The sequence below is a fragment of the Sycon ciliatum genome, chromosome 12, assembly GCF_964019385.1.
Source record: "Sycon ciliatum chromosome 12, ocSycCili1.1, whole genome shotgun sequence".
Classification (NCBI taxonomy): Eukaryota; Metazoa; Porifera; class Calcarea; order Leucosolenida; family Sycettidae; genus Sycon; species Sycon ciliatum.
In genome coordinates, this window is record NC_088654.1 from 27,551,241 (window position 1) to 27,578,430 (window position 27,190).

Consider the following 27,190-nt stretch of genomic DNA (forward strand, 5'->3'; position numbering starts at 1 on the left):
TGTAAGTACATGATTGTAAGTACATGATTGTAAGTACATGATTGTAAGTACATGATTGTAAGTACATGATTGTAAGTACATGATTGTAAGTACATGATTGTAAGTACATGATTGTAAGTACATGATTGTAAGTACATGATTGTAAGTACATGATTGTAAGTACATGATTGTAAGTACATGATTGTAAGTACATGATTGTAAGTACATGATTGTAAGTACATGATTGTAAGTACATGATTGTAAGTACATGATTGTAAGTACATGATTGTAAGTACATGATTGTAAGTACATGATTGTAAGTACATGATTGTAAGTACATGATTGTAAGTACATGATTGTAAGTACATGATTGAAAGTACATGATTGTAAGTACATGATTGTAAGTACATGATTGTAAGTACATGATTGTAAGTACATGATTGTAAGTACATGATTGTATTTCTAGCTAGGCATAGCAACTTATTAGCAAGGATATCCTTACACACTCGTAGGCCTGGCAACGTACATGACATGTACCAGCACGCACGTCGGGCCTGGTCTGGCTTTGGAAATTATAATGAGTGTTTCACTGCTATCAGGTTGGGCATGAGTTTCTCTGTATGACCGTGCTGACGAGACAAAGACGGACGAAACAGTTCTGTCCGCAGATCGAATACAATTATACACACACTTGAGAGGGATCAAAAGCGTTTCTTCTGTAACTCTGAGTTTCACGGTTTTAACCGATCATCAGACAGCAACAATCATATATGTACATGTGTTTCCTGAGATATCCATCCTGAGATATCCATCCTGAGATATCCATCACTGTTACATGACGTAGTTGACTAGTACGGACGAGCCATCACAACGGGTAACCATTGTGACCGAGCAGGCTTCAGTAGAAAAGAATCCTTTTTCTATGGAAATGTGAATTCATAATTTTACTACTCAAGATGATCAACACGATGACGTAAGATAGTATACGGTACCATGGTCAAAGACGTCATGATCATCGAATCACTGCTTGTAAAAATGTGATATCCACAAATAATGATAACTTGTGGGATATAGAATAAGGATAATATTATGTACATGTAGGATGTCAAAGAATACTAGGATTGCAGGAAATAGCGTGGAAGTTCCGCCATGTTTTGTTGTCAAAACTAAATACCGGGCCAGTACAATAATGATACCAGCAGCGATGATGGCAATTGCGGACAATTCGTCAGTCCTGGACTGCTGGCTTGTCGTCTATTGGGAAATTTGGTGATTGTAAGTAATACAATAAAGTCATGTACATGACGTGTGCATATCCCTGAGGTAGTAGGTGAAAGAGAAATACATCTAAAGGGAATACGGACGGCATGAACAGCTCAGTGCACTGGGTACATATATACTGTTGAAAGTTTTGTTTCGATCTCCTCTCTCCGTCACCAGCCTGCCACGTTGAGACTGACAATAGCGATCGTTCATGGCCACCTCGATTATCTTGGTGGTTGTGGGCTCGCAGGACTGGCAGGAATACAGCACATACGGATGTCGTCTCTTGGTTCTCGGTGTATGCATGCACGTTCCCTTACAGACACCAATAGACACGGCCTTGCGACAACCGTCACCTTCCACACTGACGGAAGCCAGCTCTCTGCGACAAGACGCTGCTTGGCCCATCTGGTGATGCATTGGTGCCTTGATCTCCATGGCCGGAGGGGTAGTCATATCCATGGCCGGAGGAGTAGTCGTTGTTGCCGCTACAGTAGCGGCTTTTGCAGTAGCCGCTGTTGTGCTAGCCGCTGTTTTGGTAGCCGCTTCTGTGGTAGCTACTTCTGTAGTAGCCGCTGCTGCTGCTGCCGTGGGCTGCTCTGGCTCACTTGGCTGCGGAATGTCGATTTCAGTGACAGGTGGGATGTCCAGAAATCCTCCAAACGAATCCGCGTTTTCAAACCAGGAGACTGCGTGTGTGTCGAGTACGTCTGGCCCATCTCCGCTGCTGTCTACGGGAGTTTGGAGAACTTCATCAATAACGTTGTCATGGATCATTGGTGGGAGAAAGGCCAACTTGCCTTTCTGACGATGCTCGGCATGCGGACTTTGACGTACCAGTGGACCACGACCAATGCTGCGCTCAGCTCGTTTGTGTTCAACCGATGACTCGTCCAATGCCGTGGCCACTGTCTCCTGGACATCACGTGTTGTGGAGCCATTGACGTCTTTCACTGGTAGGGCTACACAGTAACATGGCAGCACAATGGCTAATGAGAGTAGCAGTGACCAGCCATGGTGAATCAGCAACATCTTTCCTACAGTAACACACACACATACACACACACACATACACACACGAATACACACACACACATTATATACACACACATGCCCACACACACACATATACACACACATGCACATGCACACACACACACACACACACACATACACACACACACACACACACACACACACACACACAGATAACAACAACATGGTAAGATCATTATTTTGAAGATTTTAGAAATGGTGACACTGAAGACCAATTTTCCATTAATTTGGTCTGTATATTAATACCAGGCAGGCACAGTGGGTGGGTAAGACCATGGTTGAGACACGAGAGGTACCTGGTTCAAGTCCTGCATGGGAGCGGTTTTTCCAGCAGTGCTGCTACCCACAATGAACCGGGAACTTGTGGCCAGGCACAAGGGGTACATGGATGTGGCTAATGGGGTTTCCCAGCACTTGTGCCAGTGGTTGTGAGACTTATCCACTCACCCCCACCGTTAGGCGCTACATCTGCCGCTAGGGTTTACCGGGTGTTAGCGGCAGTCGTGAGTTCCCTTCGGGAATGTACACGAAAATTTACTCCTTTTTTCATTAATACTTGAGCGATAAGATCTGCGTGTAATCAGGCAAGACTACACGAGGCAAGACGAGTGGCTGATAAGTGGCTGATAGACTGTTCGTGCTGGTGTCTGCAAGCGTTCTGGGGTCTCGTCTGGTCAGAAGAACAGCTTATTACGTTTGTGAAGATATTGATAAAACACTGAACTGCTAATAAAGAGGAAAACTGCGCATAAGCTTGTTTGTTTGTTAGTAAAATTTTATTTTAATCCGTAAATCCAAACCGTCATGCTGAAATGCTCAATGACAAAGCAGGGAATATGTTATTGCGTTACAGGGAAGGATGGTTGGCGAGAAAACAGTGAGAAAGAGGAAAGATTCGGAGATATCTCAATACCCCAACAAGTCATATTCTTTAACAGATGTCAAGGGAAAATTGGTGGTTATGTGTTCCACTTGAAAGCGTTCTTGTGATAGTCGTCAGTTGGAACAACATCACTCTATTGATATGAAACAAAAATTAGAGATTATCTAGGGAGAAAATGTAACCCTTTTCCTACAGGAAAATATTTGTCAAATGTTGCACTTTCTCTCTATATTATATCCTACGTGTCAATTCAGTAAGGTTATTTTAACTGATGATGATCACAAGAAAACGTTCTTGGAACACCTACTAATAACCACAAACGTTGCCTTAACGTGTATATAGAATAACGTTAGGAGTGCGCATTTCATCTTTTTATTGCTTTATTTCGAATTGTTGCCTCTGCGTGGATTATGTTACTGATAAAGACCGGAGGTGAATGTTTGAATGCAGACTTTCTCTAATCTAGTTTCCTTGGAGACAAGAAGGCGATAATGCTCCAATATCCTTGTTGATTTGATTTTCTGGAAAACCTCACACACACCATCTTCAACCCAAGTGGTCTCTTCGCTGCAAAAATCATTTGATTTTGCCTGTGTGCTAGTGAAAGCGAAAACTTTCAAAATGCTCTTAAAGAGCCGGAACTCTGTCCTTTCTGCAATTAGCGCTATGCTAATTGAAGCAACGAAAATACAATCCCAATCCGCACAACTTACTATTCAGATGTATGTAGAAGTTCTCAGCTCTTCCTTTGTATGACGTGATATCTGCTTCTTGCTAAGGTCCGCACAAACACAACGTGTACCTGAAAATGTATCAACTGTAGATTTGGTTACTGTCTGCTAATCTCTGCTTGAAAATAAGCTTGTGGCATTGGCAGTAAGAACTTGTGAACTGAGACATCCATACCTTTTTTTATAGTGGCTGAATGAGCGAACTCTGGAAAAGGCTTGAACCTTTCAAAACCGGGAGGCGTTTTCCAAGTATGACTTCTATCTGTGTCGTTGTACGTAGCCTTCTAACATGTTTGTATCAGAACATCTCTACACACTTAGAAGTATTTTTTTTTAAAAGTATTATAGAGGTTATGCGATACACGTCATTGCCACCCCAAATTCTTCTATATAAGGTGTTTCTGTGCCCGCTTTGGGCATTTTGCCACCCCAACTGGCTCGGTGTGGCAAAATGCCCAAAGCGGGCACAGAAACCCCTTATATAGAAGAATTTGGGGTGGCAATGACGTGTATCGCATAACCTCCTCGGACCCTCTCCTTATTGCGACGTACATGTATGGAGTTCACTTACTCCTTGTTCTTCGAAGTACATTGAAAAAGGGTTAGCGGTTAGCCTCATTGCAGGACGTGTTGTATCATTTTGGAGCAGGATCCCCGATTTGGTCTAATCAACTACATTGTATATTGGATTATGGCATATCAGAAGAATACACTCATACATGGCTGACAGTACGAGCACAAACCCTGTCCTGTGGCCCTGTGTACATGTGGTGTGTTGGTGTCAACTGGATGTCGTGTATTTGTACTCGCACTTGTAAACCCCACTGACCATGTATGTTCTGCATAGTGCACTAATGACGTCATGTTATTCTTCTTTTTATAGCAGTGTGTACTCTGCATTGGCATGATCTGATTCCCTTTTTTGGTTTACTCTCTTTATGACCACGTTGCAGTTATATCATGGCCATGTTGCTGTGGACGCAGTGTCAGAATTTTTATCAGGCGACACGGAGGGCCCGATTTCCTTTCCCAACCTGGCCTTGCTGCTGCTGTTGCACCATACTTTCTTGTGTTCTGGTTGGTAATTGTTATGAGAAGACCCACCCCCACGCTCAATATAGCTGTAACTTGGGATTTGTTTTCATTAGTACCAGTAGTAGTCAGAGCGATGATCTACAACTAATGGTTCTGAACTAGAACAACGGGAAGATTCATCATGAGACAGCAGCGGACCGAACATTTCACAATATTGATGTTCCATTACGCGCAAGTGTGGGGAGCAAACCTTTTCTTACGAGCAACTGTGTTATTATTAGTAGTAGTAGCAGTACCAGTAGTAGTTTCCTTGCCTGGACAGTTTACCTACATGTACACAGACTGCACACTGGTCACTTGCTGTTTTTTGTTTCTAAAGACCAAGTAGAGGTAAAGATACCTGAAGACGGTCACAAGAAAACGCTCTGGATTGCTTACTTACTATATTTCTCTACATGTGTGGGAATGATGCCTGATGGCACATTGAATTATTTCAATAGCTTTACGAGTTCAGGCCGAGAGCTCCTAACCAGTAGGAGCTTCGGCTTTCAGTACCGACGGGCTGCAATAATGTGGGTATTCCCATCTGCCGTCATGCCGACTGGAGCACAAGAGAATCATTCTGACATAGGATTTCGCTCTAAAAGTCAACTTTAGAGGCGGATGCAACAAATTTTCGTGCTCCGAGAATTACCCTCTGCAGTACGTCCCTACCTTTTGGGTAGTTCGGCCCAAACCACTTTGTATTCTATAGACTAACACAATGTCTCTCGATGAGAATACACACCTAGCTCTGTTTGGATATCAGGATCTGATCAACCTTGGTGAGCTGAAATCCGTCGACCAAGCATCGTCAAGCACCTCCGGGAGAATGGCGTGGGAGTGCTGCCTCAGCCAGCCACTACACACGGTACGTCTGTTGTAGAAGACCAGCTTAATAGCCTTGCGGTATCCTTCGCATCCATGTCCGCGTAGTTTGTGTCCATGAAAGAGGATAGAGATGACACAATATTGTCCTTGAAATTAGAGGCTCAGGAACTCAGGAACTGGGCTGTATTGACTGTGTGGGCTGTATGTGCTGTGTGGGGCCGGGTAGTGGCTGTATTTGCTGTATTTGCTGTATGGGCTGTATGGGCTCTATGTGCTGTGTAGGCTGTATTTGCTGCGTTAGCTGTGTGAGGCCGTGTATTGGCTGTATTGGCTGTATGGGCTGTATGTATATGCTGTATGTACATGTATATATGTGCTGTATGTATGTACATGTATGTATGTGCTGTATGTATAGGCTGTATGTATGGGCTATAATATATTTTTTACAAAGCAAGTAGTGAAGGTGAAGAGATAGTTTTCGTTTGTTTTGGTGTCAAAAGTAAACGGTTAGCCGGATTCACGGCCACATCACCTGACGTGTTTAGGAACACATCAAACAAATACATTCACATCGATGGTTGTGATGGTGTAGGCTAGTCAATGTTATGAAGTGACTGCAGTGTAGCTTGCACACCACACTGGACCGGTCGTTAAGACATCACTGATGATGAGAATGAACTACCTCAACCTCTTGTTATACATATCACTGGAATAGGTCTTTAAGACATAACTGATGATGAGAATGAACTAGCTCAACCTCTTGTTATACATATCACTGGAATAGGTCTTTAAGACATCACTGATGATGAGAATGAACTAGCTCAACCTCTTGTTATACATATCACTGGAATAGGTCTTTAAGACATCACTGATGATGAGAATGAACTACCTCAACCTCTTGTTATACATATCACTGGAATAGGTCTTTAAGACATCACTGATGATGAGAATGAACTAGCTCAACCTCTTGTTATACATATCACTGGAATAGGTCTTTAAGACATCACTGATGATGAGAATGAACTAGCTCAACCTCTTGTTATACATATCACTGGAATAGGTCTTTAAGACATCACTGATGATGAGAATGAACTAGCTCAACCTCTTGTTATACATATCACTGGAATAGGTCTTTAAGACATCACTGATGATGAGAATGAACTAGCTCAACCTCTTGTTATACATATCACTGGAATAGGTCTTTAAGACATCACTGATGATGAGAATGAACTACCTCAACCTCTTGTTATACATATCACTGGAATAGGTCTTTAAGACATCACTGATGATGAGAATGAACTAGCTCAACCTCTTGTTATACATATCTTAAGACATCACTGATGATGAGAATGAACTAGCTCAACCTCTTGTTATACATATCACTGGAATAGGTCTTTAAGACATCACTGATGATGAGAATGAACTAGCTCAACCTCTTGTTATACATATCACTGGAATAGGTCTTTAAGACATCACTGATGATGAGAATGAACTAGCTCAACCTCTTGTTATACATATCACTGGAATAGGTCTTTAAGACATCACTGATGATGAGAATGAACTAGCTCAACCTCTTGTTATACATATCACTGGAATAGGTCTTTAAGACATCACTGATGATGAGAATGAACTAGCTCAACCTCTTGTTATACATATCACTGGAATAGGTCTTTAAGACATCACTGATGATGAGAATGAACTAGCTCAACCTCTTGTTATACATATCACTGGAATAGGTCTTTAAGACATCACTGATGATGAGAATGAACTAGCTCAACCTCTTGTTATACATATCACTGGAATAGGTCTTTAAGACATCACTGATGATGAGAATGAACTAGCTCAACCTCTTGTTATACATATCACTGGAATAGGTCTTTAAGACATCACTGATGATGAGAATGAACTAGCTCAACCTCTTGTTATACATATCACTGGAATAGGTCTTTAAGACATCACTGATGATGAGAATGAACTAGCTCAACCTCTTGTTATACATATCACTGGAATAGGTCTTTAAGACATCACTGATGATGAGAATGAACTACCTCAACCTCTTGTTATGCATATCACTGGAATAGGTCTTTAAGACATCACTGATGATGAGAATGAACTAGCTCAACCTCTTGTTATACATATCACTGGAATAGGTCTTTAAGACATCACTGATGATGAGAATGAACTAGCTCAACCTCTTGTTATACATATCACTGGAATAGGTCTTTAAGACATCACTGATGATGAGAATGAACTAGCTCAACCTCTTGTTATACATATCACTGGAATAGGTCTTTAAGACATCACTGATGATGAGAATGAACTAGCTCAACCTCTTGTTATACATATCACTGGAATAGGTCTTTAAGACATCACTGATGATGAGAATGAACTAGCTCAACCTCTTGTTATACATATCACTGGAATAGGTCTTTAAGACATCACTGATGATGAGAATGAACTACCTCAACCTCTTGTTATACATATCACTGGAATAGGTCTTTAAGACATCACTGATGATGAGAATGAACTACCTCAACCTCTTGTTATACATATCACTGGAATAGGTCTTTAAGACATCACTGATGATGAGAATGAACTAGCTCAACCTCTTGTTATACATATCACTGGAATAGGTCTTTAAGACATCACTGATGATGAGAATGAACTAGCTCAACCTCTTGTTATACATATCACTGGAATAGGTCTTTAAGACATCACTGATGATGAGAATGAACTAGCTCAACCTCTTGTTATACATATCACTGGAATAGGTCTTTAAGACATCACTGATGATGAGAATGAACTAGCTCAACCTCTTGTTATACATATCACTGGAATAGGTCTTTAAGACATCACTGATGATGAGAATGAACTACCTACTGGAATAGGTCTATGGCTATATGTATATGACCATAGGTATCAATTCAAGGAATCATGTCAGTAGCAACGGATGTCTCACTTTCATGCTGCTGATGCTGCTGCTGCTGGTGTGCTGTGGCAATGTCGTGTCAAGGTCCGTCGCCTGGAGAGTGCAGTTATCTGTCCCCGGGGAAATTGCGGAAAAAATCGCAAAAAACGCGGGAAAAACGCGGCATAATATGGCATAATTTGCGGTGAATTTGCGGTAAATATGCGGTGAACAATATTGATGTGCGGCAATTTTTAGTTAGTATATAGTGAAATCAATCAGTTACAAGTCTCTGGTGTAAGCACTCGTCATTAGGGTCCAGCGGATAATGCTCCGAAAACTACCTTGTAATGCTAATCATAATGCTTCAACAAGGGCTATAATAGCAATAAAAACTGCTTTATGGCAGCTTTCTAAAAAAAGTTATTGTGTTCTAGTCCTGGGTCTGGCCAAGGCTATAGAAAAATTATAAAATTGCTTCCAAACTGCCTGGGACTCCGTCTAAAAAGTAAGAAATTAACGAAATGTGATTGCCGAAAATTAAAATTTCACACAAAACCTCACAATAATCACAATACTTGACAATCAAATACTGCTTTCAACACTTGTTTAGTCTGACACTGTACTTGTACTTGTACTGCACCAACATGCATGCATGGGAAAGAGGATCACGAGGGGAAAGGTCTTCTAGCTTTTCATCCTGTGTGTGATTATTGTGAGGTTTTGTGTGAAATTTTAATTTTCGGCAATCACATTTCGTTAATTTCTTACTTTTTAGACGGAGTCCCAGGCAGTTTGGAAGCAATTTTATAATTTTTCTATAGCCTTGGCCAGACCCAGGACTAGAACACAATAACTTTTTTTAGAAAGCTGCCATAAAGCAGTTTTTATTGCTATAATTTCTTTTTTTTTCTGTCACCAATCAATGGAATGCCCTTATATAAATGATGGCCTTCACATCATATCTTTCTTTACGGAGTTGTTGTTGCTGTTCATTCTGCTACTCTTTCTTTTTCCCTCCCCTTACTTTTATTTATTGCCGTGGCTGGCAATCACCCACTCTCTTAACATTGGCCGGTGTTTCCACCGAGTCTTGAGATGTTGTATAAAATATAAATATCAATACCGTATTATACGCATTGATGTGCAAGCCCTTTCTTGCAGAAAATGGCACTAGCATAATGCATGTTCTTCTGCGAGGGAAACATGTGGTTAGTGGTGGTGATACTTTTTTATACGCAGGTCATTCTGTGCATGTTGCTGTTGCAGAATTTCATGCCTGTCATAAAATTGTCTTGCCTTGCCCTTTCAGATGTTTCAGATTTCCCCACCCTCGATCAGATTTACTTGAGAAATGTAGCCAGGTGCGTATCGCAGATGTTTTTGTTGATTCTGTGTTTATAATTGTTTATAATCATGGGTTATCGTGATAATGTCATCCTGCATTATATTGCACTGAAATCGTAATCCTGTTGATGTCGATACAACTTTTGGAAGTAGTTCAATGACTTCAAACTGTTAGTCCACGATTTTCTAAAACAACACAGCAGAGGAGGAACAATAAACATGTATTAAAATGTAAACAAATACATTGTTGAGTCCGACACCTCGTTCCAACAACTACACTGATCCTGAGGATAAAAGGGGCAAGGCTATGGTGGGAGGTTATTATTATCAAATTGTCAAATTTTGATAGGGCAATCCCCACAGGCCTAAGGCCTTCTTACAGGGTACCCTGGAGGTACTGAGAGATAAACAAGGCACTCCATAATAATAAAATGCTACACATCTTTTGGTGAGTATGAATGATATCCAGTCGAACCTCTTTAGGACGAACACCAAGGGACCTTATAACCAGTGAATACAATTATTTCTCCAATAGACATATGAATAGATTTCCACTACAGCGAAAGATTCTTAGGGTGCGTTCTTTAATCCTCTCGGAAAGGTTGGAGACTCTCCGAAAAGTTCGAGAGCTGTTCGTATATCCTCTCCGACTTTTAGGAGGCTCTCCAAAGCTCTCCCAGCTCTCCAAGCTTCAGAGGTGGTTGAAACTTGGAGATTCCCGCGGTTTGGGATCAGCGCATGCGAACTACGACTAAAAGCCACGTGTTCATCATGAGTGTACGGCTGTACGCATTTCCCTTTTCGCATACGCACATACATTCATCACTCAAGATCGCGGCCCCTTTGACGCTTCATTTTGCTTGACATGTGCAAAATATCTCCAAATTCTTCGAGACCCGTTCTTGAGTAATCCCAGTTTCTTCGACTTCTCTTTTCTTCTTCTTCTGGAAGCTAGAGAATATAAGAACGCACCCTAAGCCACACCGACTCATTGACTCATCTCGTATGAAACAAATGAGGCACTAAACCTTTCTTTAGCAACATGACGGCAACTGAAACAGCAACAGAGAAAGTACGATACATGTACAACACATTCTCGCAGGTACTACAAACAGATTGCAGATCGTAATTTTTGCTTTGGCGGCATGCAACTTTATTTGGTGCAGTGCAATCTCGGCGGTACTCACAAATCAGACAGCCCAGACTCGAGTAAACAAATCCAATTATACAAGTACGAGATTTTCACGAGACGAGACTGCACCCATTGGCTTGTTTCGTATGAAGCAAACAAGTCACTGAACCTCTCCATAATGGAGATTTTCCCTGATATGCGAATTTATTTTGCATACTCGGTCAATGGGTCCTTGAACCTTCCCCTCCAGATTGGGAACTGCCAACGATAGTATGCCACTGACCAGTGCCTTACTTGTAACGTACCAATGTACAATGGACATGAGTATTTCAACAACACATCTATAAGCCTCAGCAGCAACATAAGCCTTACCGTCAAGAAGGTGAACTCGCGTTCTTCGCACACTGTAGGCAAGGGCAAAGAGATAAAAATGGATCTAAATCCGAATAAAATCAGCACACGTTTCCGTAAATGAAAGGGTGAGTATAAGCAAATGAATCGAAGGAAACTGGTCAACTCAGAGATCACCTGTCATTGAGTATTCCGTAAAAGGAGGTCTCGGCAGCGGAAAAGCTAAATTTAGAAAAGAGATCCTGTCAGCTTTTCCATACTTTACTCCACCCAAAATCAGCACACTTTTCGTAAATGAAAGAGTCAACACAAGCAAATGAATCAAAGGGAACTGGTCAACTCACCTGTCATTGAGTAATATTACGCGAAAGGAGGTCTCAGCAGCGCCGAAACGAAATAAGCCAGGCCAGGAGACAAAATATCCGAAACAGCTCATGCAAGAAGCAGTTCCAAAGAAGGAAGTTCCTCGTGCATGCACATCCGAAAAGGCAACAACAAAAAGTCTGCAATGCACACGCATGCGGCCAGCCGGCCGCGCAATGGTAGGAGAGTAGCTCCCTGGTACATGGTGCAGGACCAGGTACAGTACCGAGCAATTTACGTAGTAACTTACGTAGCTACGTAGACAACGTGTCTGAATAGCGGTGTCGTTAGGTAGCGCCATGTGAACACAATAATAGAAAAGCTGACAGGATCGCTTTTCTAAATAATGCTCTTGGTTTGGAACAAAAATGGAAGAGAGGCTGCTCATTGTCAAACTTCCAGGAAAGGATGCATTTAGTCGATCTGCCTCTGAAGCTGGTACAATATCTCTCACGAGCTCCACCAATTCTTTGCAATATAAGACATGATCGTGTCTCCATTGGCTGCTCTCCATTGCAACTTTGATGCAGGGCTGTGGCTGAATAGTGGGTGGATCAAATCTTTTCCATTGCTTATCCATCTAGCGAGAGGTGAAACCATTATTGCTGGTGATCATTTGGATGCTGGAAGCTTATGATGGGAAGTGGTATTCTTGCCTGCAGACAAGCTGTCACTGCTTCCACTCTGTGAAACATTTCTTCATCCGAAACAGCTCACGTGAGGCCAGTTCCTGAGAGACGATCTCAGATCGAGATCCCTCCCTCCCATTTCCGGAAATGTGGTCAGAAGTTATTTTGCCGCTCCACATCCTCTGCTTGCCGCTGGCTGTCTTCTTCTCCTGAGGTTGCGTGGAGACAAATGGTTGGCCACAATACTCTTCTTTTCTGATGGCACTTGACTGTAGGCCTTGCATTACAATCGTCCATGACGAACGGGACGTGCTTCACCAGGAAAGTAAGACACGCGCTCCTGAGCACTCAAATCGACTTGGTACTGCGTCCATGAAAAAATCTAGTTCTTTTCGAGCCTGCTGAGCTGGACTCGGCAAAGGCACTTATTTGGAACAAGCTCTTTCTGTTTATAGCCGCTCCTTCATCCAGGTCCAAATTTATCAATGGATCAGTGTTTACTTCAGTATCGCTAGAGATGCTATGGCCAGAGCCTATGGCATAACAGGAAAACTCCTCTTCGTCTGTTTGATATTCACTTCGCGTACGTCTAGTCTCCTCCACGGCTCCCCATGATTTCTAAAAAAGAACTTCTCGTAAATCATCGTTACGGATGTTGTGTAACAGTCTCAGTTGCAAAGCTGTGCATACTACATCACCTGACTACGTTGCTACATAAAAACTTTATGTACCAACGGCATTACGTGTACATGCATGTAGTCAGGTAAATGTAGCATTGGTGCTAAAGCCAGTAAAGGTGTTTGCACCTCATGACTTTAGCCGATTGTTGCCAAAAACCTGAGATTTCCCGAATGATTATCCACTATGAAACTCGTTGTGCCGCTCAAACCTCACAGTCGTAATGCTCGTCTTATTCCTATCTAATGCTCCATAATGCTCTGATGCTCGGATAGTCTCATAATGCCGAATATAATGCCGGCATTATCCGCTGGACCCTACTCGTCATATTTGAGTAAAAAGCCGCTACGATGAGACGTTGCTGACCGAACAGTGCACTGTGTGTACGTGTAGTGCAACAAAAATGTTCAAAAACGCGGGAAAATCATGGAAAACGCGGTCTTTTAAAAAATCGCAAAAAAACGCAGAAAAAAACACGGCCGCGGTGTAGTGATTTGCGATAAGCCTCCGGTTTTAACGATTTAATTTACGGAGATTTTCCATGTGTTTTGAAATTAAATTATTTGCATTCTTTTATGATAATAATTATACTATTGGATATTTCCTTGCATAAATATGTAGCGTACGGTACTCGATTAGTACCACGTGGATCTACGGTAGGTTTGTCCACTTTTGCTAGGGTACTCATGCATGCACGTGTCTTCCTTTACCGTACACCATTCGTGTCCTTTGCCGGATATTTGTACTCCTTTTATTGCGCGTTGTAATTATTGCATGTTTGTACATACGCTAACTTTGGCGCACTACACATTCTTTATTTTCTCTTTGTTATGGCACAAGGATTCAGAGAATCCTTCAGTAGTCTAGACATTAGTCTTCACCATGCGGTTTGGCCTTTCGGTGTTCTTTTGCAATGAATAATAACAGTGTAGTCTGAGTAGTTTTCCTGTGGATTCCCGGTGGATTTTAGAATTGAGATGTGCTAGACGCATCAATTGGTGACCCCTCGAAACGAACTCGGATGTCCTCCTCGGGCTTAGGAATGGACCAAGCTGTCACCCCTGCTCGTGGTGACCTTAGCAAAGGTCTCTCTTCTCGACTACATTCGCCTTATCTGAACAAGACAGTGCAGGACAGTACGGTAATGGCAGCGATCCTTCAAGCACCGCTACTGATGTAGCTACGAGATCCCAACCTGCCGCTGCAGCACAATCGGATCCTGCTCCTCGTCCTGAGACAGTATCAAGTTCACTATCAACCGTTAATTTGAAGATTCCACCCTTCTACATTCAAGACCCAGCTCTGTGGTTTCTTCAAGTAGAGTCTCAATTTATCACACAACGAGTAACTAGTGAGCGCTCCCGTTTCCACCATGTACTTGGTGCACTGCAACCGGAGATGGCCATGCAGATAAGGGATTTACTGCTGAACCCACCCAGCGACCGCCCTTACACTCACCTGAAGGAAGCATTGGTCCAACGTACTTCTGCCTCTGCTCAACATCGGATCAACCAGCTCCTATCTGCTGAAGAGCTTGGTGATCAGAAGCCTTCTAACCTATTGCGCAGACTGCAACAGCTAGCTGGTGATACTCCAGTGGATAGCCAATTCCTCAAGGAGTTATTTATGAAGCGTCTGCCTGATCAGTGTAGAGTAGTACTTGCAGTCAGTCGTGAGTCTGATATACAGCAGTTATCTCTGCTAGCTGACCGTGTCATGGAAGTCATGCCACCCCATGTCCGTGCTGTTACGGTGCCAGAACCCGTTGCTGAACCTCTGGCGGAGTTGCGTGCCGAGGTCGCAGCCCTCCGCAGAGAGATGCAAGATATGAGTACTCGTGGGCGTTCTGCATCTCGATCGCCCACACGAAACTACGGTCGTTCGCGCAGTTCGTCGCAGTCCCGTAAGTCCTCAGGATTGTGCTGGTATCATGACAAGTTTGGCGACAACGCTCGTCGCTGCATCCCACCCTGTGCCAGAGCAGCTACCTTTGTGCAGCCGTCAAACTCCCAGGCCGGTCGGTGAAGGCGACCACTGCCCCCGGCCCTGCACCGTCTCGTCGCCGATTATTCATCCACGATCGCTTCACCAAGCACGATTTCCCCGTGGACACCGGCGCCGAGGTCAGCGTTATATCACCATCTGCCACTGATTCTCGCCATGCAGTTGATTATGCGTTACAAGCAGCGAATGGTTCTCGCATACCGACGTATGGTACACGCTCAGTAACGGTGGATTTCGGCCTGCGTCGTAAGTTTCAATGGGTGTTCATTATTGCTGATGTGACATCACCTATTATCGGTGCAGATTTCCTGGCACACTTTCGGTTAAGTGTAGATCTACACGGTCGTAAACTGTTAGATGGCATCACCAGTTTGAGTGTGTGCGGTCTAGTCTCGTCCTCCGCTGAGCCGACGTGTTGTTTGCCAGTCTCTGGTGATAGTTCGTTCAACGCTCTTATTAATGAATTTCCATCTGTCACCCGCCCCTGCAACTACGACACACCTGTGAAACACAACGTCGCGCACCATGTGGTCACCACGGGCCCACCGGTATTTGTCAAGCCTCGCCGTCTCCCTCCCGATCGTTTAGCTGTAGCTCGTCGGGAATTTGATCACATGCTCGCTGCAGGCATCATACGACCATCGTCCTCCCCATGGGCCAGTCCATTGCACATGGTTCCCAAGCCAAATGGTGACTGGCGCCCATGCGGTGATTACCGTGGCCTAAATCGTGCAACTGTGGCGGACCGGTATCCGATACCGCACATCCATGATTTCTCTGCCAATCTTCATGGCGCCTCAGTCTTCAGCAAGATAGACTTGGTTCGGGCGTACCATCAGATACCAGTGGCAGAGGATGATATCCCGGAGACGGCCGTTACGACCCCATTTGGTTTATTCGAATTTGTTCGTATGCCCTTCGGACTCCGGAACGCAGCCCAATCATTTCAACGTTTCGTTGACCAAGTGTTGCATGGCCTGGATTTCTGCTTTGTGTACATTGACGACATCCTAATTGCCAGTTCGGATCCTGAGACGCACCGCAAGCATGTCCGCTTGGTCTTACAGCATCTGCAAGAGCACGGCCTCGTCATTAATCCTGCAAAGTGCGTATTCTCTGTTTCTACCATTGAGTTCCTCAGCCACAACGTCAGTCGTCATGGTATTGCCGGAGCCGACCTCCCAACGTGTTCAGGTTATTCAGCAGTTCAAACCACCAACTTCTCTCCGTCAGCTTCGTGAGTTCCTAGGTATGGTGAATTTCTACCGTCGTTTCCTACCTAACTGTGCCGCCGTCGTGAAGCCTCTCACGGATCTGCTCATCGGCAAACGTAAGCATGACTCCTCGTTCTGTTGGACTGAAGCTGCTGAATCTGCATTTGATCAGGTGAAATGCCTTCTAGCTGCCACTACATTATTATCGCACCCTAACCCTGAGGCACCCATCAACATCATGTGCGATGCATCTGACTATTGTGTCGGAGCTGCGCTTCAGCAGTTTGTCGATGGTACATGGCAGCCGCTAGCTTTCTTTAGCAAGAAGCTTTCCCCTACTGAATGCCGCTATCCTACTTTTGGTCGCGAATTACTGGCTATGTATCTAGCTGTCAAGCACTTTCGCCACTATGTTGAGGGCCGGTAATTTCATATCATGACCGATCATAAGCCGCTGACCCATGCTATTCACTTGCCGTCAACTCGCCATTCTCCCCGTGAGGCACGACACTTGTCCTTCATAGCCGAATTCACCGCCGATATCCGCTTTGTCAAGGGAACTCAGAACGTCGTTGCCGACACGTTGTCACGACCACTGGATGCTATTGTCCAGCCATCCTCAGTCGATTTTGCTGCTCTCGCTACCGCTCAGAGTAACTGTCCTGAATTCATCGCTCTCCGAAATAATGATTCGTCCAGTTTAGTGTGGCAAGAAGTTGCTTCGCCTGTCTCTTCTCAGTTGCTATGGTGCGACACCTCCACTGGTTCACCTCGCCCGTACGTACCTCCCGACTTCCGCCAACCCGTATTCAACATGCTGCATAATTTGTCTCACCCTGGTATTCGTGCTACACAACGTCTCGTTACCGCTCGATACGTCTGGCCTTCCATGAACCGTGATGTGCGCAACTGGTCTCGTTCTTGCCTGTCGCGCCAACGATCGAAAGTGCATCGTCACACTAAGACCCCTCTTAGTCGCTTCATGCCACCATCTGCTCGTTTCGGCCATATTCATATTGACCTGGTCGGACCACTCCCATCTTCACAAGGTTTCACGTACCTACTCACCTGTGTTGATCGCTTCACTAGATGGCCGGAAGCCATTCCTCTCCATGATTGCACCGCGGAAACCGTCGCATTCAATCTGGTCTCTGGTTGGATTGCCAGATTTGGTACGCCGTCAACTATCACGACAGATCGTGGTCGACAGTTTGAATCTGTTCTCTTCCAGTCAATATGCAGTCTTCTTGGCTCTAATCGCATTCGTACGACAGCATATCATCCACAGAGCAATGGCACTGTGGAACGTTTCCACCGCCAGCTTAAATCTGCTCTGACCGCTACCCAATCAGCCAACTGGTTTCACCGTTTGCCGCTCGTTCTCCCCGGTATTCGCTCCGCTCTACGCACCGATCTAGATTGTAGTGTTGCCGAGCTGGTTTATGGTACAACCCTCCGTTTGCCTGGTGAATTCTTCACATCTTCATCTGAGTTTCTTCCGTCAGCTGCTCCGTATGCCATTGCCCTACGGACCATGATGCGTGACATCCGCCCTGTCGAGCCGCGAGATGCTCCTACTGCTCGAGCTACTCACGTTGCCCTTGCTCTTCAGTCAGCCACCCATGTCTTCATTCGTACAGATGCTGTGAAGAAACCACTGCAACCCCCATATACTGGCCCACATCCAGTCATCAGTCGTGCTGAAAAGCACTTTGTGGTTAATGTCAATGGTCGACGGGACACCATCTCGCTTGATCGGCTGAAGCCAGCTCATATGCCTTCGCCATCAACTGTGTCCACTCCAGCCGTTCCTGTTCAGTCGCTTCATGCCCAGCGACCTCCTCATCCTATCCGGTACGTACACTTTGAAGCTCATTGAGTGACTGTTGATTCTGTGGCTATGCTATTTGTACATTACTTGTAAATATTCCCTATGAACATTATTGTATATAACAGTTATCACTATTCTTACATTTCACCATTGTCGTTTCTCTCTCCTCTCAGTCTTTTCGTGGACTTTCTTTGCATTTCCGTCCACTGGTGGGGGAGTATTGTAGTGATTTGCGATAAGCCTCCGGTTTTAACGATTTGTTTTACGGAGATTTTCCATGTGTTTTGAAATTAAATTATTTGCATTCTTTTATGATAATATATTATTGGATATTTCTTTGCATAAATATGTAGCGTACGGTACTCGATTAGTACCACGTGGATCTACGGTAGGTTTGTCCACTTTTGCTAGGGTACTCATGCATGCACGTGTCTTTCTTTACCGTACACCATTCGTGTCCTTTGCCGGATATTTGTACTCCTTTTATTGCGCGTTGTAATTATTGCATGTTTGTACATACGCTAACTTTGGCGCACTACACATTCTGTATTTTCTCTTTGTTATGGCACAAGGATTCAGAGAATCCTTCAGTAGTCTAGACATTAGTCTTCACCATGCGGTTTGGCCTTTCGGTGTTCTTTTGCAATGAATAATAACAGTGTAGTCTGAGTAGTTTTCCTGTGGATTCCCGGTGGATTTTAGAATTGAGATGTGCTAGACGCATCAGCGGAATCGCAATTTTCCCCGGGGACAGAGTTATAGTGTGGTGGTTGATGAGAAATCTATACACTGTCCAATGCTACTGCTCATCATCCTCTTATCTACTGGAGAAGGTGTAAACTATAGACCTCATTGTCGCTCTCTACAGCCAGGATATTAATATTTAAACTTGAGTAAGTAGAGTACGGTATATACTGTACCCCTAGTCTTTGTCTCAGGTGCTCTGTGAATCAATAACATGCATGCATTTGTACTCTCAATTTGGTCAACGCTGACCATACATTACATTGCGCCGTCATGTACCTCTGAAGATCCAGGGCTCCTTTTAAGGTTTCTCAACTACTGATCATGTATGTGTGTATGTATGTCATGGTAATCATTCCGCGAGGGGATGGTGTCTTGGTGGTCGGGGTTTGGGATGGCAAGAGTTTTACATTTTCTTCTCCGGTAGAATTTTCTGGCTTGTTTCTCCTTCCTCGTGTAGAAACAACAAGAGTTCAGCCATCAGCAAGCCAAGAAGAATACTTACATAGACTATCCTGGCAGTCTGAAGTCTGATCTTCACACCTGAACTGATTGATAAACCATCATCAGCCAATCAGTGTTCAGCAAGTGGTTTCTTCTTTGAGGACACTGTCAGCCAATCATTTCAGGTGTGAAGTAGTTCAGAGGCAGCATAGACTAACTGTTATACAAGTAATAATTCCAGGAGGGGATGGTGGTGGTGGGGGTTTGGGATGGCCAGAATTTTAGATTTGTTTTCCGGCTTGTTTCTCCTTCCACATTGAGAAACAACAAGAATCCAGCCACCAGCTCAAGGGTATAAAAATCAAGGGTATAAAACTAATCAGTCTGTTTGGGGATGGTGGTGGTCGGGGTTAGGGATGGCTTTTCTTCAAATTGTCATCGAGTTTGCAAAGTCGTCAAAAACAGAAATCAGCAAACAACAATAATAAGAACTTGCTTCCTGATTTCTTTTCTTGACGACTTCACACAAACACATGCATGGTAAAAAAAAGCTGGCTCACTCACATCCGTACCCACGCAGGAAGGAAAAGCACATTAACACACAAATAAGCATTTTGACACAGAGCACCAACACACACACACACCACGCTTAGGCCACACCGTTTTTTATCTCTGTTTCGCGTCCCCCTGCGCGCATGTATTTCACAGCCGGAGTTCAAAAAAAAAAAAAAAAAACGAACAATTTTTTTTGTTTTTGAAAATGCAATACAAATTTAATGCAAACCCAGAAAACCGGAAAATGTAACTCAGCTCACACGCATGTACCTGGTACATTGTACATGTGTGTGCAATAAGCTGGACCGCAAGTCACACAATCATCATGCTGCCTGTGTTTGGACGACAAGCATGGCTGAGGGGATACACTCATGTACTGTAAATATAAAACAGAGAGGTTCCAGGCTGTCCAAGAGAGTGCTCAATACCGAGTGGTAGAGCTGGTTCAAACAATAGGAGGACAGAGGAAGTGTTTTTACTCAGAGTTTCACGCACTAAGCGATCATCAGAAAACAGTAATTGGAAATCTGGATCAGTATTGGTTTATATCCTCACAAAGCAAAGTGTAAATAGCTGCAGTGCAAAGCGTGAATGACAGCAGTGGTGAAAGGTGACAACCACTGGAGCTGGTTGTCTCTTACTTAATTAGGTGATGGCTGTAGCTGGTTTAAAGTTCCGAAGGTAGTACCTATTCTCATGGCGACACTTCGACACAAGCTCACTCCTTTTGTTGAGAGAGAGGTGCTTGGGTGCTTGCGCGATTGCCAATTTCTCTGCCAGGCACAGGTTGCACCTTTTGCTTTTGTTGCTGTAGGCCGCTGCTCTGCGGTGTACCGCCCATTGAATGCTACATGCCTTCCCTTCATCCTTTTTGGTCCAGACGTACTGCGATAGGCAGGTGTCCTTCTCGTGTTGTCTGTGGCGGAATGAGGATTGGTGGTTATAGTAGCGTTGTTTGAATGTTGTTGCTGTTAATCCAGTATACTCCTTCTTCTCCATACCTGCGGTGACTCTTGCCTTATATACGATACTCTCCGTTAGACACGCTCCGTCCAGTGGACACGAGTCTTTCGCCCGAAAGTTACAAGTCCTGGTATCGTTGTCACCTCCGTTAGCTTGTTTCTTGGGTTGTAGAATCGTGTTATTGTGTTGCTTGATGATAGTGGCCATATTCTGCATGCAACTGTAGCTAACCTTTACAGAGTTCCGGTTGAAGATTTTGTTGAGGCTTGAGCCTTTGGGGAAGTGTTTGGCCACTAGCTGGAGGAAGCGATGCCCAACGTTGGTGGCGACGTTCTTGCTAAATGGTGGGTTGAACCATATGATGTTCCGAGGGCGATTCCTTTTCTTCTTCTTCTTTGTCTCGTCCGTTTTACGCTCGTCAAAATACTGTACGTTCTCCCGGTATCCACTCTTCCTCAGCGCGTCACTGTAGATCGGAGTCGCATCTATGAAGACGTCTTCATCATTGGAAATATCTGTTAGTCTTCTGCTGATCGATGCAGGTAGGTTCTGGATGATTGTAGGTGGATGGTTTGACTGGCAGTTGATGTACATCGGCTTGTCGTTCGGTTTCCGGTAAGGGCAGTACTTTCCGGTGGTCAGGTCCAATGTCACGTCCAGAAAGTCGACTCTCTTCAGGTTTGTCTGTATCGTTATCTTCAGTCCGAGGTTCTGGAATATTTTGTTCATCTCCTTTCTTATTCGGTCAGCTTCATGTCCTGATACATTCCTGAACACAGCCAGGCCGTCGTCGCGATACAACCCGACGTCTCGGCCGTTGAACACGTCCGCTATCATGGCGAGGGCGAAGGCTCCAACAAGCTCACACACCTCAGCCCCATCATAGCACCCCATTGTGACGTCAAAGTGCTCGTTGTGTCTCTTCACCCAGTGCCTCTCCAAGCCGAACAGCAGAGATCGCCTGGCGTGGAATATTATGTCACCCTCCTCCTGAGAGATGTCCGTGTAGCGGCGGGCGAATTCGACGAATCTCTGGAGGAGGTCTTCGGAGATTGAGGGGTAGAAATCTACGATGTCAAAGCACACGAATATGCAGTTTTCTTTCTCTGGTATTCTTGAGAACCACTCTATCACCGCTGCCGTGTTCCTCCATGCATTAATCTGCAGCTGGGGACGGAGTTGTTTTAGAGCGGTATCCAGTATAGACTTCGAGACTATGCCGATTTCACTCTTTGAGGGATTAATGAGCCGGCATGGCAGGGACCGGGAAAAGTTGTCTTTATGATCCTTCAGCGTGATGTATGCGTCCTTCTTCGCCATTGCATCCATTCTGTCGTCCAGCTCCAGCGTCGCAGCAATTGTCTGAGCTTCCGAGTTGATCTGGTCGTAAGTCTCTGCCGGTGTAGGTTTGTAATGCTTGGTGATGTTGTTGCTCAGCAGTTTTGTGTACTGCTCTTTGTTGACTTCGTAGAGGTTTCTGGTCTTGTCAGCTGGCACGATGATGTCCGGTGATGCTCTGATTTTCTGGATGTCGCTTCGGAGTCGTTGCTGAAAGGGATCAGCGACTCTACGAAACTCAATCATCTCAATCATTTTTAACGCATCGTCCTCGAACGCCTTCAGTTCGTCGACTTGGGGCGGGCATTTCTGGGATTTGAGGCCATAGGTTTCTTTTGGATCGTCGGTTGTCGGTCCTTTCAGGTAGAAAAAACTGATCCAGATTTCCAATTACTGTTTTCTGATGATCGCTTAGTGCGTGAAACTCTGAGTAAAAACACTTCCTCTGTCCTCCTATTGTTTGTACTGTAAATATACAAATTTTCGGCAGCTATTTAATTTCGGCTATATTCGGCACCGACCCAAAACGCCTAAAGCGGGATTCACAGAAGCTTTTTTGCGATGCGACACGCGATGCGACAGGCGCGAAACCGGGAAAACCCCAAATCGCAGCCATGTCGCACTCCACGCAACTGCCGCAACTGGGCCATCGCAGAAGTTGAGCTTGGCTCAACTTTTGCGATGCGATGCGATGCGACAAGCGATTTGGCGTACGATTTTGACCTTTTCTACAGCAAAGTTGTACAAAGGTGCAAGAGTTGCCTATAAATTTGTACAGGTTGTACAAAACCGCGCAAATATCATGATGACGTACTCAAATCAGCAAGACTTTGCAAAAATTTGTCGCATCGCTGACTTCTTCTGTGAATGGTATTTCGCGAGTTCGCATCGCACGCGTCCGTCGCAGATCGCGTCGCATCGCGTGTCGCATCGCAAAAAAGCTTCTGTGAATCCCGCTTAAATTAAAACGCAGATGAAATTTTTCACAGCATCTGTCGCACTATACTATGCCCTCTACATCACGCCGAAAATAAATCGCCGCCGAAATGCCAAAAATCGTGAAGTGCCGAAATTTTGCAGCGCCGAAATTTTGTATATTTACAGTATTCATGTACACGTCCATTGTACATGTCTGTACATGAACAGTGCCGCGTCGCTTCACTGTACACAAATGCAATGCACGTACACTTTTTTTTTTGGATGGCTTTTTTATTTTTTTCGCCCTCCCTCATTGATTTCATCGAATAAGGTGACGCGAAACATAGAAAAAAACGGCGTGGCCTTACTGGGAGGAGTTTTGCTGCTGAGACTAGCTCGGATATCTATGTTCTCATGTTGATAAGAAACTGGATCGCAAGCATTCATGATCAAGTTGATGGTGCTAATCTCAGAGTCACTCTTTCACGCACGCACACACGAACACATACATTCATACACGCATTATACTCTTTCTCACACACACCAGGCATCATATACACCTGTTGCAAGAGAAGTACATAAATCTGCAAATGAACTTGATGTACATACACCCACAGATTTTCTCTCCACAATAGATACACGATCTAAATGAGACAGATCACGGCAAGTGCTAGATGACTGCCTAATCCGCTACACAACTGGCGAAGCCATGTGAATCGACCTGCAATGCACATCTGGTCTACACCACCCGGAGCACACGGGAATAAGACAGGCAAAGGAAGTTATCTATGCACACCTGGGCTACACCACACGGAGCACATGGGAATAAGACAGGCAAAGGAAGTTACCTATGCACACCTGGTCTACACCACACGGAGCACATGGGAATAAGACAGGCAAAGGAAGTTACCTATGCACACCTGGTCTACACCACACGGAGCACATGGGAATAAGACAGGCAAAGGAAGTTACCTATGCACACCTGGTCTACACCACACGGAGCACATGGGAATAAGACAGGCAAAGGAAGTTACCTATGCACAGCCTACACATACTGGGGTAACCCGTATAGACAGCACACTTCTTTGATACATGTGTAACTGGTGTATTCACACTCAAAGACAGTACTATACATACTGGGGTAACCAGTATAGACAGCGCACTTCTTTGATACATGTGTAACTGGTGTATTCACACTCAAAGACAGTACTATACATACATACTGCAAAAGCAGACATTTTCGGTGGTGTTACATTTTCCGGAACTAAGGCGACGACAATTTTTACGTAAAATGGAACGCAACCGAAAATTTCGGTACTAGTACTAACTGTTAGTATACTTACCTGGAAAAAGAGTTTACCGAAAATTTGGTCATACTGGAGCCAAAATTTCTCATACTGGCGCTCCCTCCACCGAACTGCCGATTTTGGAGAATATGGAAAAAATTACACCACCGAAAATTTCTGCTCCTTCGGTAATCACTATTCGTATTTCCCGCTCCTTCACCAAAGCAACGAGATGCCATCAAGTACAAAAGAGTGCATGCTTCAGTGGTTCTCTATTCTCTCTCTCTCGTCCCCTTTCTCTAAATCTGTATGTCTTCTACTTCTTCGATATTCAATACTTGTGAAACTATAACACCTTGTGTTCTACGAGTGTGACGGGACTTCATATTCAGCCGGGAGCTAACACTTACGGCAGCGGTGGGATTCGAACCCATGCCTCCGGAAAGTTGGACCTTCAGGCAGCGTGATGTTCGGCGGCTGGAGTCCTTCCATCTGCAGCAATGTGTGAGTTCCATCCTGAAGGGGAATCGTGGCCGGAAGTTAGAGGGGCGCATCTCCTCTCTCCGGGTTCGTAGGATGTCGGCCTATCTGGACGAGGTAGCAGATAAAACCAAAGTCCGCAAAGACATACACACACCAACACACACATACACACACCAACACACACCAACACACACATACACACACCAACACACACATACACACACCAACACATACATACACACACCAACACATACATACACACACCAACACACACATACACACACACACACACACACACATACACACACACACACACCAACACACATACACACATACACATACATACATACATACACACACACACACACACACACACCGACACACACACACACACGCACACGGACAAACACGCACTCACACACACCGACAAACATACACATACACACACACGGACAAACACACACACACACACGGGACAAACACGCACTCACACACACACCGACAAAACACACACACACACACACACACAAGGCTGGTGTTGAAAGGACAGACGAAAGGATACGAGGATTTAAACATATTATTAATGATATCAGAAGTCAATAAATAACGACTTCTGGTTCAAACTGGATCCCTTCTGACAACAGAGTATAGTGCGTGCAGCTAGAACCGATTACTAGCAGAGTTTTGACGGGTGCCAATGTACGAATAGGCTAGCATTTCACCAAGCACAGCATACCAATGCACGGTATACACGATGACTCAACTGTATGGTATACGGTATACACGATGACTCAACTGTATGGTATACGGTATACACGATGACTCAACTGTATGGTATACGGTATACACGATGACTCAACTGTATGGTATACGGTATACACGATGACTCAACTGTATGGTGTACGGTATACACGATGACTCAACTGTATGGTATACGGTATACACGATGACTCAACTGTATGGTGTACGGTATACACGATGACTCAACTGTATGGTATACGGTATACACGATGACTCAACTGTATGGTATACGGTATACACGATGACTCAACTGTATGGTGTACGGTATACACGATGACTCAACTGTATGGTATACGGTATACACGATGACTCAACTGTATGGTATACGGTATACACGATGACTCAACTGTATGGTATACGGTATACACGATGACTCAACTGTATGGTATACGGTATACACGGTGACTCAACTGTACCTAGACTCTTGTACATTCTGTATTTTGGGGTGTGACTAAGGCTGCAACCACACTAGGTACAAAATCACGTACAAACGGCATTACAGTAGAAATCGTCATGCCGACGCGTGCGAAATGCAAAATGCGCTTTGTAGGTTTTCAGCAACTGGCGCACCCCTGTAGAAAGCCACGTTCGTCGTTTTCGTCGTTTTCGTGCTCCTTCTGTGTACAACTTTGCTTTTTGTACCGGGTCATCGTACATAGCATCAGCACCAGTATTGTTTTTGAATTTCCCGGTCGTTTCCAGCGCATGGCACACGCTTTGGTACGACAACGTCACGTGCTGGTCGCGTGAAAACGTCATCTATGCAGACCGAAAAGTGTAGTGTGGTTGCGTATCGACTTGCACTGAGATATACATGAACATTTGTACTGTGATTTTTACGTAGTGTGGTTGCGGCCTTATACGCCGATGATCAAATTTTCGGTGATAAATAGGGCGGCTGTCTGTATTTCGGGAATTGTGTGTTGCTCCCTACATGGGAGCTCGCGCTATTCCTGCCGACTTGAATTTTCACTTGGCTGACTCACGACTGCAATCCAGAGCACACGAGAAGTCCATCGAACCATCCACTCGGCAAAACTGCAGGAAAGCACCACTCTCTGCTCAATACACAGTGTTTCGGGAATCCACCCCTCATCAGTTGAGCTTGAGTAGGCTGAGGAAGATTGTGCCTGAAGAGCACCACTTATAATGTTCTTCAGGCACAAACATCACAAGGGAAGCAAACTTACAGAGACAATCCGTTTCCAGCGTGACAGACACCTCGTGAACACCAGATGGCAGCGAGAGTCGGTGTCACTCTTGGAGGTGCCGAACAAGCGGTGAGGACCGTTGGCCATTCACAACGTTGTTGCCTCCAAACCATCTAATTCGCAAGCCCGCGCTGGGGAACACAATGTGAAGAATGGGTTGGTGCGATTTCAGC

General features: G+C 44.5%; 1 protein-coding gene across 1 annotated transcript; it reads right to left on the minus strand.

Moving 5' to 3' along the window:
- Positions 1-907: 907 nt before the first annotated feature.
- Positions 908-25,044, minus strand: LOC135828845 (uncharacterized). Its single transcript, XM_065341274.1, has 2 exons — positions 24,933-25,044; positions 908-2,279 (listed from the first exon to the last, which is right to left on the minus strand). The coding sequence occupies exons 1-2, from the start codon at positions 25,012-25,014 to the stop codon at positions 1,327-1,329; spliced, it is 1,035 nt and encodes a 344-aa protein (XP_065197346.1). The 5' UTR covers positions 25,015-25,044; the 3' UTR covers positions 908-1,326.
- Positions 25,045-27,190: the final 2,146 nt, after the last annotated feature.